The sequence below is a fragment of the Perkinsus marinus genome, assembly GCF_000006405.1.
Source record: "Perkinsus marinus ATCC 50983 genomic scaffold scf_1104296957478, whole genome shotgun sequence".
In the NCBI taxonomy this organism is placed as follows: Eukaryota; Perkinsozoa; order Perkinsida; family Perkinsidae; genus Perkinsus; species Perkinsus marinus.
In genome coordinates, this window is record NW_003207125.1 from 87,496 (window position 1) to 103,010 (window position 15,515).

The 15,515-nt window shown below is 39.2% G+C and overlaps 3 protein-coding genes across 3 annotated transcripts in view; 2 read left to right on the forward strand and 1 right to left on the reverse strand.

Moving 5' to 3' along the window:
• Pmar_PMAR024204 (clathrin coat assembly protein ap19, putative) overlaps positions 1-6,832 on the reverse strand; it is a gene marked incomplete at both ends in the record, with an annotated part of 7,791 nt that extends 959 nt beyond the window's left edge. Inside the window, 8 exons of the mRNA XM_002774781.1 lie at positions 1,078-1,460; positions 1,630-1,958; positions 2,897-2,974; positions 4,099-4,159; positions 4,208-4,354; positions 5,340-5,419; positions 5,675-5,732; positions 6,789-6,832. Coding sequence (XP_002774827.1) covers positions 1,078-1,460; positions 1,630-1,958; positions 2,897-2,974; positions 4,099-4,159; positions 4,208-4,354; positions 5,340-5,419; positions 5,675-5,732; positions 6,789-6,832 — 1,180 coding nt within the window. The remainder of the gene's footprint in view (positions 1-1,077; positions 1,461-1,629; positions 1,959-2,896; positions 2,975-4,098; positions 4,160-4,207; positions 4,355-5,339; positions 5,420-5,674; positions 5,733-6,788) is intronic.
• Positions 6,833-8,410: 1,578 nt separating this feature from the next.
• On the forward strand, positions 8,411-11,547 carry Pmar_PMAR024205 (hypothetical protein; the record flags this gene model as incomplete). Its single annotated transcript, XM_002774782.1, has 5 exons — positions 8,411-8,414; positions 9,320-9,377; positions 10,414-10,537; positions 11,213-11,261; positions 11,522-11,547. 5 exons carry the CDS (start codon positions 8,411-8,413, stop codon positions 11,545-11,547), a joined length of 261 nt encoding a protein of 86 aa, XP_002774828.1.
• Positions 11,548-12,804: 1,257 nt separating this feature from the next.
• On the forward strand, positions 12,805-14,984 carry Pmar_PMAR024206 (hypothetical protein; the record flags this gene model as incomplete). Its single annotated transcript, XM_002774783.1, has 4 exons — positions 12,805-12,858; positions 13,697-13,848; positions 14,650-14,726; positions 14,944-14,984. 4 exons carry the CDS (start codon positions 12,805-12,807, stop codon positions 14,982-14,984), a joined length of 324 nt encoding a protein of 107 aa, XP_002774829.1.
• Positions 14,985-15,515: the final 531 nt, after the last annotated feature.

Below are 15,515 nucleotides of genomic sequence, written 5' to 3' on the forward strand. Positions count from 1 at the left end.
TGTACATCTGTGCGAACGGCAGCGGAGTCAGATTGCGTTGGACTACACCGGTTGTAGTGCCAGATCGTCAACTCTGGCTCCAGTGATCTTCTAGTTATACTAACTATTTACTAAACCAGGGGCGTTTGATAGAGTTAGTCGACTAGGTGGCGTGGAGAGGACCGAAGACTTGCAGGGCTCCCCCCTGAAGCTTCGGTCACGAGACAGGTGCCCGACTAAGTGGTGTCGTATCGAAGACTCACGTCCCACACGGATCTGTCGCGTCACCCAGTCCACTACAAGAAAAAAACTGTCAGTTACGAATAACTTTCCTTCAGAATCCTCGGATTATTGAAGCACCTACGAGCGACCGAGCTCGCTCGCCCGTCGAATCACTTCCTCTGGAGTTGACCCTAGCCTCTGACGAGACTTTCCATCAATACAATACAGAGAACCAAACACTTCCCATTCTTCCTCCAAAGCGGGCTTGACTCCACCGGCTGGGGACCTCATACCGTCTCCGCACCACATATTCTTCAACACTGGTCTTGCCAAACATAACATCAGGTTAGCAAACAAAAGTTGTCAAATATTTTATCATGAATTCCCAGACTGCTGAAAAAATTTAGGGAAAAACCAAATCGAATTCGTGCTGTCATGGGAGCGTTGCTGACAGCAATTTGCTGTCTTGATTAATCAGCATGTATCAGATATGCTAAAGCGATCCTTTCGCGAATCGTACATCGGTGCTTGTCACCCACACCCTCAATACTGGTTCTGTTGATAAGTGCAATAATCGCACTGCAATAACGACGAGGCTGACTATGATGTCGATGACCGCAATTTTCCCTACAAATTACACCAGCTGAGTCACTGACGCTTGACCCTTCCTCCAATAATTTCACAGAAAAGTCAACTGGTGGAGCTCAACAGCACAATGGGTCGCGTTTCTGAGCTACAACGAATAATATTATCGTGCATACAAAACGTCATTGTCAAACACTCGAGTGTATCTTAGGTCAACCACAGAGTATCATGTGACGATATCAAGGTCGCGAAGGTACTCATCATTTCCTTTCGGATGAAGGAAATCCTTACCGTAGCTTCGTTCAAGCAGATCTTCCACATCTGCAAAAGTATCGAATTTTCTGCCATTTATGGACACTTCCCGTAGCGGCCATATTTGTTCCTCACTCATCCGATACCCGTCGTATGGCACATGTCTGTACAACTTCCCTGGTCGATGGTAAGGTTTATCACCGTAGTATGGTACCAACGGATAAATATCAACGTAACCACAAGACCGTTCAGAGCTGCAAGGCGTGGCGTTATGCATATCATAAAGATTCGCAGCCAGAGGATGGAAAGGTGCGATGCAAACCCGAATGAGGTCGTCGGTAAATGCATATAGTCCACGAGACATTAACAACTCCACGAACCGCTCGCCCAAGCAGTCTTCGCTTCCATCTTCTCTCACATATCTACGCAAGAAGACATTCGTTCGTCTCTAATTACTTCTTTTATTTCTCAACAACTGTGAAACACCCAATGGGAAAAGGTGGGATTTTCCAGCAAATTAACTTTTCCGGTTTTTCAATCAGTTCACAACAGCCATACAAAATCCGTTGCCACACTATACGATATGCTTACGCCAAATCAACGTCGTCCGTATGGGGTATATGCGTACCGTTCCTGCAAGCTCCTAACGCGGTCCCGAAAGTGACAATCGGTTGACATCCAAGGTCTCGCATAACTTCATCAACTTCTATAAGCATCATGTCGAGTACAGCAGACATGCATACTTTTCCAACAAAGTCCCTACTAGTTTTCAACAACTCCGTTCGCGTCGCCAGCAAACATCTCTCTGGGTCTACGATCGGGTTAATTGGCAAACAATCTCCCCAACTCGGTTCAAGATCTCCCGGAAGTGAGCATAAGCGCTGTTGGCTTGCTGCTACCTTCAGTCGAGGTGGTCGATTCTGAGCAATCGCATAACGGAAGAAGTCTCCCGAGGTAAGAAAATATCCCAATCAACGTAGTCGTTTATTGAGGGGCATTCATAAAGATTCACTTCTTCTCAATGGGTTTATAAGATGGCGTTTGCGAAGTCCACCAAGTGATGTAACACAGAGGTAAGACTACTGTAGAGGTAAATGCCACCGAAAAGATATAAATCATGGCTTGTGTGAGAGAAACTGAGGGCTGTCTACGGTAGATTGGTCCTGACGGCAGGGGTTTGCTGTAATGAATCATGTGTGAAAATACCATCTAACTGAGGTAAGTCATCAAGACCAAAACTAAGACAGTAGTGATAGAACTCAAGACCTTTAGCCGTCGAAATCCTAGGCGATTAAATTGATGACAAAGACGAACATAATAGAGCCTTAGTAACTACACTGATTCCGAGAATAATCACAACAGCGATACAATATTTGAAATTCAAATTTCGAATGATATATGAACTCGTACTGCACCAAAACGAGCCTGATGTGAATCGGTATAATACAGACTGTATTATCGGAGGCTGCCGGGAACGGGCGTCAGAGGCTAACGAGCTCACGCAAGGCAGAGTAAGGAAGTATACATGTCTTGGTACTGATGGCGCTTGGCAAAGGATAATGCTCTCTCGCACAGTAGAGTCGACATACACGGACTACATCATTACATACCAACACACCTTACTCTTCCTCCTGTATAGGTACTGAAAATCGGACCCTACTCATGAAACAAACACTTTCTTCCGATAAACTTTGTCCAAGAGTTTCACCATGTGTAATTTATTTTCAACTAGTTGAATGGATTAATCGATAATTAACTACTATTTTTGTAGATTCGTATTGTTCCCGTTGTGAGTGGATAAATCCTTATTTCTGAAGAATAGGCCTGTTTTTTAAAGAAGTTTAGCGCACGTCCTCACCTGTATTTCGACTTGGCCTTGGATTACAGCTTGGCCTTCGATAACAGTTCGGGTTTCTGGTTTTCCCGTCGGCTTTCCCTACAGTTCTTTTTTTTGGAATTGCAGTTTAGATTCTCACTTGCGTTGCGGTCATCATCTGTATATCAACTTTAACCTTCCATTTAGGGCGAGCGCTGATACTCTTAGGTTTTTATGCATCTCGCTTAGATTTGACGTACTGCCCCGTTGCGAGTGCTCTCCAAAAGGCATCGGTAGTCGTCCGCTAAGCTGATCTATTTCACATAGCTATTGTACACAGTGTACGCGTGCACAGAGTTGCCTCCGACTTGTCCTGTGCTGCTGTGTTGCAGCACAGCATTGAAGCCTACCTACCTGTCCACGACAATATCACCTGTAAATAGATATTCAAGTTCACCTCATCCCTCGGGAAAATCTCACAGAAAGCGGTCGTCAATTAACAATAAAACAAAATGTTCTGAAAGCTACCATCATCATACAAAGCATTCATTATCGACGCTTCGACGATGATGAATTCTTTTCACTTTCCAGTTCATCCTCAGCAGAGATCGCTCGTAGAACCTACAACAGACAAATACTGATTTAGGGCGCGCGCTTTTTGAAGCACGATGAATGTCATACGAAATCAAACACTACCGAAGGTGAAGTGGTGACAGATTTATATGCTAGTTGTAAAGTGATGATCAGCAGTTTCTCCACAGCCATTTCCCGTTGTGTGCATGGGGCTTGGAAGTCCGTGTGTGCATGGAAAGTCCGTATTTCAATGTCGTACATGCATCAATTGAATTCTCTAATGATTTTGAGTCTATTGATATCTTTGTGGTCGGTATAGAGGGAAAATGAGCAACTGTAAAATTAACACTTGCAAAAACGCATTCTCTTGTTTCACGAGTTTCACGACTACCCGTTTCACGTGAAGTGGCGTAAAACTCTGTGAAAAACGCGATATTCGCGGTGATATGCAGTAGTCATGAAATATGTTTTTTACTAGTGTTTTTCATATCACTAGGGTGAAACTCCATTGATCCGAATTCCGTATACCGCTGTAAAGCTCTGCAAACTTCTGATTAAACAAGTCAACTAATTTACTCAACTAATCGAAAGCAGAATGGTTTAAAAAGTTTTCCGACAATTTTTCGCATCACACTATAAATAAATTATAAAATTTTCAATGCAAATCTCACCGCGCGCTTTGAAGATTCTTGCAACTCTCCCGCGACCAAAACTTCATCCAAAATGTATTGCCTGATAAAAAATATAAATTTCACAAAATCATTAATTTAATTCTCTTACGCTTTATGGAAGTTGAAAATAACATCAAGTTCACACACGTTTCCAAAATATCTGTCGAGCGTTTCCACGTAGAGGTGGATAGTCTCAAGCGCGATGAGCTCATTGTCATCTCGATCGATTGAGCAGACGAAGTATAATGAAGCGTATCTTGAGGTTGAGAGATAAAGATTCAAAATAGGTCCATAGACAGCCTCTCTAGTGATGATACAAAAATGATATGCGGCGTTATTAAAGATCCTCTATCCTTTTAACGAAGTGATTAAATTAGGTTTAACGCAATCGGCGTGGGAATATACACACATAGCCAACTACATGATCTATAGAAATTTTGAGGAAATTTTGGGAAATTCTTGTTGATCTCTATATTCCACTTCTACCCGAATTCTATAGTTAGCTTGGGAAACTTCTGAGCTCAGTTTAGGAAAGCGAACATATATTCCCACACTGTACTTGGCAGAGTTAATAAATTGAAGTTATCAGAGTTAACTATAATATTCAACTTTATTAAAAATGCATTTTTATCATTACAATTATATATACCTTCATTCTTATATTACAAATACCATTATTATTAATGTTATTATATCATATACTTTTTCAAAGTTGCGAAGCGAGCGAAGCATATACCGCAACAACAGGCACTTTCGCGTTGTGCGTGCGTGCAGAATTATTCTGGCTTAACTACGAAGCGTAGGAAGCTACCAGACAGATCAAACGACTCCTCTATATGCGGAGGTGTTGAGAAAAATCGGAAAATTCGATTATGCGAACAGCTCGAAGAGATATGCACGAAAAACTTTAATGACGGAGAAATGTCCAACCCGGGGATCGAACCGGGCTGGACCTATGTAACATTCATTGATTGAGTCCATGGACTCAGTGAGCTCTGCCCCTTCGTCACGAAGGCCTAGTTTATTATTATAATTATACATATCTTCATTTATATTAAGAATGCCGTTACTATTCATGCTATTATATTATATATTCATCATTGGAGTTTCACCACCCTAGTGATATGAAAAACATATTTCACGACTACTGCATATCACCGCGAATATCGCGTTTTACACGGAGTTTTACGCCGCCAGTCCACGTAAAACGGGTAGTCGTGAAACTCCATTAAAATGCTCACCTTCTATACACAATCTTCTGTTCTCGCCATTCCACAATATTACACAATTTCTGACCTCTTTTGAGAACAAGATTAGATACCTGCACGCATGCACAGAAAAGATACAAAACGTGCCCAAGGCGAAGCCTATAAATGAGGTCCCTGTATTCAACTATTTGCAATTTCTTATAAGCAAATTTCAGCACGCATGCACAAAAATTGCCCGTTAAGTAAGCGATTAATACTAGAGAAAAATTTTAGCACGCATGCACAAAAAATTGCCCTTTGAGTAAGCGATTAATACTATAGTAAAATCTCAGCACGCATGCACACAAAGATACGCCTATCACCCGGACCTCTTTCGCATCCCTCTGTTGATCCTGAACAGTTGTTGGCACGTACCACCTCATTAATCTGAGAGTAGAAATACAAAATGAGGCAAATTTACTTCTGGGAAGAATTTTTTTGTGATCAGTTGATGTTCTTCCCAGTGTTATAGGAATATATACCTCAGCTGAGCTCAGAAGAGTTTCCTTACGAATTCAACAACAATGATTTTGCAAAATTTTCCGAGAATTTCGATACTATCACCAGCGCATGCAATTGACGATATGCATATTTTTCCACAAAAATAACAAAATCATAAGGTAAAAATTATGAATCATTTTATCATAATTTTGTAGAATATTGTGAAAATTTCAAGGGAAAAAACCAAAACGAATTTCTGGCATATAAAAGAATAATCATTCAAAAACCTTTCCCGAACCAGCCATCCGGAACTCCTTGAAATTTTCTCGAAATTTTCAATTTTTTCTGCGAATTTTCGTACTTTTTTAACCAGGGAAAAATTAGGGTAATTTTTTTTTCAGTTTTGCTGTAAAACTACTATTTTTGAAGATTCGTATTGTAAGTTGTAAAAAGCGATTTTTGACTTCAATTCGCAATTTCGGGAAATTTTTTTGTGTAAATTTTTTTCACATGCGAATAGCTTGCTGTTAAGGACATACCATATTTCCTTCAACTGCGGAAAATAATAATTTTTTTCGGAGAAATTTCCAACAAAAATTTCTGAAAAATATTTTCTTCGCGATATAGGATACCAACTTTCCAAAAAAAAACTAATTTTCCAATTTCCGAAATTTCAGTGCCGATTTTGTAAAAATAAAAAATGTATTTAATAGAGTTTCACCCGTGACGTGAAAACCAGTGGTGAAGAACATATTCCACGACTACTGCATATCACCGCGAATTTCGCGTTTTTCACCGAGTTTTACGCCACTTCGCGTAAACGGGTCGTTACAGTTTGGGAATATATAATAATAATAACTACATGTGTTACCATAAATGTAGAAATTCGATAAAATTTTGGGAAATTCTCGTTGGTTTTCGTACATTTTTAGCCAAAATCACTTGAGGAAAATTTCAGAATATATTCCCATTAATCAGAATTTACTATTCCTCTTGTATTACCTCACTTTTCCTTGTCTACTCACTAGCAGAATGAAATGAATCATTTTATGGGAAAACTGAGAAAACTAGGGAGGGGTCTCCGCCCGAGGGAAAAGTGTCCATGGTCAACTAATATTACGCTAACAGTCATCGATTTTCGTGGAAACAGAATTATACACGTTTGACATTGTAGACTATATGAGTCACAAGTGACCATCAACAGATTTAACCAATCAAACAAATAAACAGAGCCATACAAATCGCAATCTCAGCGCTAAAATTGCGCTTTCACCAGAGTTAACTCCCCTTGAAAGTTAATTCTCAGCAGTATTGATCACAATTTCCATTGAAGGATCAGAATAATCTCACTTTTTTCGTGGAAACAAAATTATACACGTTTGATATGGTAGATTATACGAGTCACAAGTGACCATCAACAGACTTAACCAATCAAACAAATAAAGAGAGCCCGCAAAGAGACTGGCGGAACAACGGTACATAGTATTGGCTATACTACAGTGCGACTTCTCACCACGAAAAAATTTTTCAAAACTTCTACAGATGGATGAAAACTTCGAGAGAAATGAAAACCGCGCGCGCCCGGAAAATTGTGTGATGAAATTGAAAGATTCATTTTTCAATAGTATTGTAGTGGATACTCCTGTGAAAAGTAAACTAGATAATTTTAGTGACAACTCTGTACAGCAGTAGCCATAGTCTTGAGAAATGCCGAATTAGTTTCAAAAGTGAGTCGTATAATCTCAGCTACCAGACGCGTATGTTTCTGTTTACAAATACCATTGGAGTTTCACCATAGTGATAGAAAAAAAACTTTTTTCACGACTACTGCATATCACCACGGAGTTTTACGACGCCACTTCACGTATATTATGAGTAATAAACTATGAACATTTTAGTGACAATTCTGTATAGTAGCATTTGCCCTAAAAATGTCGCTTCCAACTCTCGAGGGGAAGATCAACTGGGCAGCAATCTCAGCTGAGGAAGAAGACTCTTTCGTGCCAGACGTATGTGAAGTGACATATGCTGAAGCTGCTGAAGGTGTATCTAAACTCACAGCGAAGATTGGGAAAATTATGGAGAGCGAATCGAGCCGTCCTCCTGGTTTTGGATTTCTGATGAACGGCCAAGGTTTGATTTTACCGGAGGACTCGAAAACGGTTCAGTCGGTGATGGCTTTAGACGAATTCAGTAAAAAAAGAAGTATGGAGGGAAGCGAAAATAAAGTGAAGAAAGTGCGGAAAATAGTGAACGGTCCGACGCTTTTTCCCGATCCGATTTTCAAGGAGAATGATAATATTCCGTCGCCTAGCCCTGCGGAAAAAGTGACGAAAAAAGGAATTCGGAATTTGATGGGAAGAAAATCGCGAGTGTGGTATGGGAAAATCGGAAAAATGTGGGAAAACGGGAGCGAATTCGGAGAAAACAAATTGAAATTGGAAAGTCTACGGAGGGATATAAAAAATATATTTCGAGTAAAGCGCCGTCGGAAAGGAGAACGGGAATAGATCCGATGACACCAGATGCGAGTAGAAGAATTAGTAAAAGGACTTTCGATGCAGAAATGAAAGTTTGGCGAAAAGCATTGCATGATTATCACGCCGATTGAAAAATGGAGTATTATGTGTAATACTCGGTGAAAAAACGCGCGATATGAATATATTTTTTCACTAGTGTTTCACATATCACTAGGGTGAAAGTCCAATGTAGGAAAATTGAGAGTTTGCAGAATTATGGTATTAATGCTGACGAAAGAAGAGGAATGCATTTGATTTTTTATTTCATTTTGTTATGAGAATCGTGTTAGTGATAATATGAAAATTCTTGATGTCTTTTTTTTTGTTTTTTTTCCGAATTCGAGGGCAACAATGGAGTTTCACGACTACCCGTTTTACGTGAAGTGGCGTCGTAAAACTCGGTGAAAAACGCGACATTCGCGGTGATATGCAAAAGTCGTGAAATATGTTTTTTATATCACTAGTGGTGAAACTCCATTGTTCGAATAGTGGGGAGAGCGAATTTCCGAGAGAAAAACAGTAACGTATGGAAATTAGAAAAAATAAAAAATGTGGATGAATGAAAATATAATCTGAGTATGGAAGATTTAAGAAAATTGTGGTAAATAATTTTCAGAAAATCCGAAAAATTTAATCGGAAAAATAATAAAGATAAAGATGGAAAATTAATGAATCTCAAAAATAGGTATAGAAAATAGCAAAAAGTTGTGAAAAAAATGAAGAAATTTTCAAAATTTGAAGAAATTCATTCGGAAAATGAAAAAAAAACGGAAAATAATTCTTAGAAATGAGAAGTGTAAAAAGTGGAAGAGATTCGTGAAAAAATGAAGAAATTTTCAAAATTTCACGAATTTCAATCGGAAAAAAATAACAGCATATACTACTAAAATATTGGAAAAATTATCCGAAAATTTTTGATAAATTGAAGTTCCTTTTTCCTCGTCAGTGTTGTTCACATGATATCTGAAAATGTATGTAAACGTTTTTGCACGGTGACAACATCGTTGGTATCAGCAACTAGGGATGTTGCTATGAAAACGCTAGTTGTGAAGCAAGGGGCTAGCAGGGCGAGGTAAGCGTATGGGGACGGAGTCCTTAGTCTCGGTGTGCATAATCATCTTAACGCAAGTACATTAGAGTTTCACCACCGTGTTACGTGAAGTGGCGTCGTAAAACTCGGTGAAAAACGCGATATTCGCGGTGATATGCAGTAGTCGTGGAATATGTTTTTCACTAATGTTTTTCGTATCACTAGGGTGGTGAAACTCCAATTGGTAAGAAATGAGTTCGTGGTTTCAATAAAGTTGGTGAGAATTACAAGTGGAAACGGTTTCACGAAAAATATGTGCTATAGCATTTATTACCGTCATTATCGATATTTTGTTGTAGTAGCGTCATTTTAGCGTAATGCTCGAGCACGTATATATAATGTTCAAGGTATGTTGGTTGTTATTGAGAGCTAGAACTCAACGTCATACTAGAGATACTCAGCTTGTGATCATCACTGGAGTTTTACCACCCTAGTGATATGAGAAACACATTTCACGACCATTGCAAGGCTTCGCGAATATCGCGTTTTCCATGGAGTTTTACAACACCACTTCACGTAAAATGGGTTGTGAAACTTCACTGATATGCGAATAACTGCAGCTCAGCTCAGCGAGAATAAACTACAATGGGACAGATATCACGAGAGAGAACAGCTCACACGAGCTGAATCTCACAGACCTTCACAGTTGTATTCATAAACCTGCTACTTCTATCAACAACAAGTATACTTGGGTTTGGCTTAGTTCACTACAGATAATGAGAGGATTTATGCTAGAACACTGAAAGGAGACAGTTTTTTGTGTTACAAAAAATTTCAGCAAAAAATTTCATCAAAATTTTCATTATTTCTCAATAAATTTCAGGACAGCAAAAGATTTCATCATTTTTCCCCACTATTTCTCGTTGAATTTTAGATAAAAAAATTTCATCATTTTTCCCCACTATTTCTCGTTGAATTTCAGGATCAAAAAATTTCTTCATTTTACCACTATTTCTTGTTGAATTTCAGGACAGCAAAAAATTTCATCATTTTTCCACTATTTCTCGTTGAATTTCAGGACACTGTTAAAGCTGACCCGAGACCTTTCGGATGAACGAGATATAACTCGACCGCGGCGGTCTACCCCCAAAGGTGGTTTTAAGGCGCAACTTATGCATCACGCTGTAGCAGCAACTAAATTGGTGAGGAAAAAGGGCAGGAGGAGAGCCTAGCTTTGCATGTACATTTTCGCAAAATCTTTGCAATATTTTCGCGAAATTTTCGCAATATTTTTGGAATATGTTCGCAGTATTTTTGCAATATTTTTGCCGAGATCATGTTGAGGTATCAGGTTGAAAGCCGAAATTTAGTAAACTATTTTTCAAGTTGGTTTGGAGCACCATATTGGTTACACCGGACAAATCACCCCATATGACGTGAAACGCATCATGTGTTTTACGTGTTATTCACTTCTCATGCGTTTTTCGTGAGATGGAATGTGAAATGTGTTTTTCATATAAATTAAACTCCACTGTATCGAATCGATGAAAATGGGCGATTTATTCCCACAATATGCTATCCGTAAATCGTTCATGCTCACTACTCTTATAAACGTCTAGATTGTGAACGTTAGGAATTATATTTCGATGCACTTGGTTACACAGTGTGTGTGCATTTGATATGCAGTTGAAATGGAGTCTCACGACTACCCGTTTTACGTGAAGTGGTGTAATACTCGGTGAAAAACGCGATATTCGTGGTGATATGCAGTAGTCGTGAAATATGTTTTTCCCTAGTGTTTTTCATATCACTAGGGTGGTGAAACTCCATTGATCTCGGAAAACGACATTTGTGTATTAAGTTGGCACGCATTTCAGGTTGGTCAGGATGAGCTCAACAACGAGGAGGAGAATCCAAAGAGCCAGAGTAAGGGGTTAATGAGTAGAGTTTCACAACTACCCGTTTTATGTGAAGTGGCGGCATAAAACTCGGTGAAAAACGCGATATTTGCGGTGATATGCAGTAGCCGTGGAATATGTTTTTCATATCACTAGGGTGGTGAAACTCCAATGTTTGGAATTTATATAATTTTACTTCTATTTTGTCATTAACACTACCGTAGTGATGCATAAGTACTCTGTAAGTAATAGTGTAGGAGTAGGAATATATGTAATCGCTTTTCTCAGCTGAGCTCAGGAGTTTCCAAAGCTAATTATAGAAGTTCGCATGCAAATTCGAGTAGAAGTGTACATAAACCATTATGAATTTACCAAATTCCCCCCCCCCCCCCTTAAAAAATTTTCATAGTGTCACCAACACATGCACGTGGTTTGAATGCCGTCAGTTTTTGTAGTGAGAATAGCCAATTTCTTCGAAACTTGGACATTTTGGGACATTATTGTTGTTGTATTCGTACAGAAAATTATATAATTAGCTTTGGAAACTCTTCTGAGCTCAGCTGAGGAAAGCAAATATATATCCCTTTAACACTGCTTTTGATTTTAACTTTGTCGTTTTAATGGTTTGCATCCACTTAGTTTCCGTAGTGAGAACCAGTTTTTTTTTCGTCATTTGATCAACGTTCAATTCATTGGACACGGTCAAAGAAAGAACCATGCACTAGTTTGCGCACGCCCAAAAATTATGTGCATACGTACTCCTCCATAGCTAACGACGGTTGTGTGTTGCGGGATGGACCACGCTCTCCGTTGAGCTCGTCCAACTCGCTTCCCAGCACCCGATGGACCACGCTCTCCGTTGAGCTCGTCCAACTCGCTTCCCAGCACCCACCACTGTTGAGCAACTAAGCATGATCTGACTTTGACATTTTGGAAAATCAGTGTTGTCGAATTTGTATATGAACTCCTGAACTCAGCTGAGGAGACCGAACATATATTCCTCCAAAAGTGATTGCGAACTCATATTACTTCAACTAGATTGATTTAGTGTTTTATATTCTCTCAGTTTCCGTAGTAGGAGCCAACTTCTTCGACACGCTAGCTGCCCGAGTGGTGTCTCTATCGTCGAGTTTAACCATAGCAGAAATCGGCGTTCTGTTGGCGGCGTTTTCCAAGGTTGGAGTGTATCATGATTACATGGTGAGGAGGATGGTGGTGATGGACCTATTCTGTATCTTACTAGAGTGAACCTAAGATATTTTTTATAGTGCGTGGCAATTTGGTATACAAATGTGTGTTATTTTCCGAGATTAATAAGAATCGATCTGAAACTATATCGCATATACAATGTAACATATGTTGTGATGAAAGTACCCGTTTTGGAGTGTGATGATAGCGACAACTTGTTCATTATAATTTATCCAACAAAATAACACACATTTGCATCGATCAAATTCACACGTAGTGTAAAGTAGTTCTGGATTTATAAAAATTGTGATATAAAAAAGGAGTTGTTCATTCGCAAGTGTAGTGGAGTATGTGATGTTTAGATGGAAATTCTGAAAGTGAGAATGGCCACGGAAGGTTTGATAAGAAAAACTGCGCAGCCTTCAGCGATAGCAGCGGTAGGTTGGGGAATGAAATTATTCAATTATTGGGAAAATCGATCGAAAACTAGTATTATACGCAGAAAAAATTAGCTTTCTTGGTTGTGTGCGTAATCGTTGGAGTTTCACAGCCCGTTTTACGTGAAGTGGCGTAATACTCCATGTGAAAAACGCGATATTCGCGGTGATATGAAGTGAATTGAAAAGCACTTGGTGAATCACATCGGTTAGATCGTCTCAGTTTACGGGAAATACTCTCAGCGTTTCACGTTGTGTTTTTCGCGAAGTGTTTTATATGTCGGGAGAAAAACTCCATTGTATAGGTTTACTTGAGTACTTTGATACCATTAGAATTGTGAGTTAAAAAAGCAAGGCGATATTGGCGGAACGCACTTTGCTGAGTAAAGAGGAACAGTGTGGTGATAGATAACTAATTTTGGTGAATTGTGAATTCAGTAAATGTGATTTTTGCGATGTTGAATAACGAGTATCAGCGGTCCTACTTAGTAATATGTTCTGCAAGGCTATGTGCAATTGATGGTTAAATGATCATTGAAAAACTTTGATTTACAATTTTGAGATGATCATGTTCATGTTATGTATATATGCGCATTTTGTTCACATGAACACTGTGAAAAATATTTTTATGAAATATAAAATATGTGGTTTCAAATTGCCTTTCTAGATCTGTCAGATATTACTATCTGCATTTCATTGCTGTTTTACCCTAGTGATATGAAAACACTAGTGAAAAGCATATTTTACGACTACTACATATCACCGCGAATATCGCGTTTTACACCGAGTTTTCACGCAAAACGGTTAGTCGTGAAATTCCCGATGAGTATTTGTTTAGGTGTGTTGGTCTTACTTGAACTTCGCGAAGTATGATGATGATATTTTCCTAGCAATCACAGATCGCCTCGACGAGTTGTTATCAGTGGGAGAAGGCCAACCGTTGCAGTTGAACGGTCATGGCTTTTTAGGAATCATGGCCTTCCTTGGCAAGTAAGGTCGCGGGGTCGATCCCCGGTGGGGGGAATTTTTCCATACATTTCTGGCCACTACACGATACGCGGTGGTGATGAGAGTTTCTCCATATTTTCACAGGAAATATGAAGTACACTCTTCCGAGTGGTATGTGTGGAGTAATAACTTGAAATGATTGGAGTCTCACCACCCTAGTGATATGAAAAACACTAGTGAAAAACATATTTCACGACTACTGCATATCGCCGCGAATATCGCGTTTTTCACCGAGTTTTACGACGCCACTTCACGTAAAACGGGTAGTCGTGAAACTCCAATGGATACACAGAGAAAATATGGGCATTTTCTGTGCATGCAGAGTATACATTCGAGTTTCACGCGTTTTACGTGTGGTGGCGTAATACTCCATTGAACCTTGGCGAATCATACCCGACAAATGACCACATTTCACGTAAAACACATCATGTGTTTCACGCGGTTTTCACTGGTTGTATGAGTTTTCCACGAAGTGAAATACGAAATATATTTTTCACTAGTGTTTTTCATATCACTAGGGTGTAACTCCAGTATAAGCTCCGTTCGCATAGTGTTATACCGTCGTGTTGAATTAGTAAGCTACCCGTGTAATAAAGTATGCACAATGTCAACCACATGTGTTGGCGAGAATACGAAAACTCTGAAAAAAATTTGGAAAATTTTCGTTAGTTTCTGTACATTTCTCGTGAATTCTCCTAATTCGTATATAAACTCCTATACTAAATGAGGAATGTTTTGAGCTTGAACACGTTCTTGCAGCTTTGTCAGCTACTGTGTGGTCAGATTCAATGGTGGTCGTTTGACTGCACTAATTGAGCGACTAATTGAGGTGGGCTTTGACGCAGTGAAATATGCAAATGGTCAGAAATTTGTAACACAAGTCTTGATATTTTTTTCAGAATTTTCATGATATTTATGACGTATAATAATGAGAATATGGAAAATCTGAGGAAGATTTAAGAGAAAAAATGTTGGTTTTCATAGACTTCTATCCAAATTTATATGTAAACTTGTGAATAATTAGTGAGAAAAGTCCTGGGATAACATTTTCGTGGCGCGCGATATTTTCTTTTATAGGTGCAATTGGAAGTTGCGGTGGCTGGTTTATCCCCGAGTAGTTTATCCTGGCTGGTTGACTGCTTGTTGCAATATGATTTTCCGCGGACTAGCGCTGATGTTGGGCTGATGCGAAAAGTAAGGGAGGTTGGTCGTTGTTGGTGATGAAAACAAACTTGAATTTAATATCATAACAATTGTTATTTCAACAACGATTAGTGCAGTTGTTGCTATGTTTTAATATACGCAAATGGTCAACTATATATGTGTTGGTGATAATATGGAAATTCTGGGAGATTATTCGTGTTTTCTGTATCCTTCTACCTGAAGTCGTAAGGAAACTCTTCTGAGCTCAGCTGAGGAAAGCGATTACATATATTCCTACTCCAACACTGTATAGGAAACTCTTCTGAGCTCAGCTGAGGAAAGCGATTACATATATTCCTACTCCAACACTGTATAGGAAACTCTTCTGAGCTCAGCTGAGGAAAGCGATTACATATATTCCTACTCCAACACTGTATAGGAAACTCTTCTGAGCTCAGCTGAGGGAAGCGATTACATATATTCCTACTTCAACACTGTATAAGAAA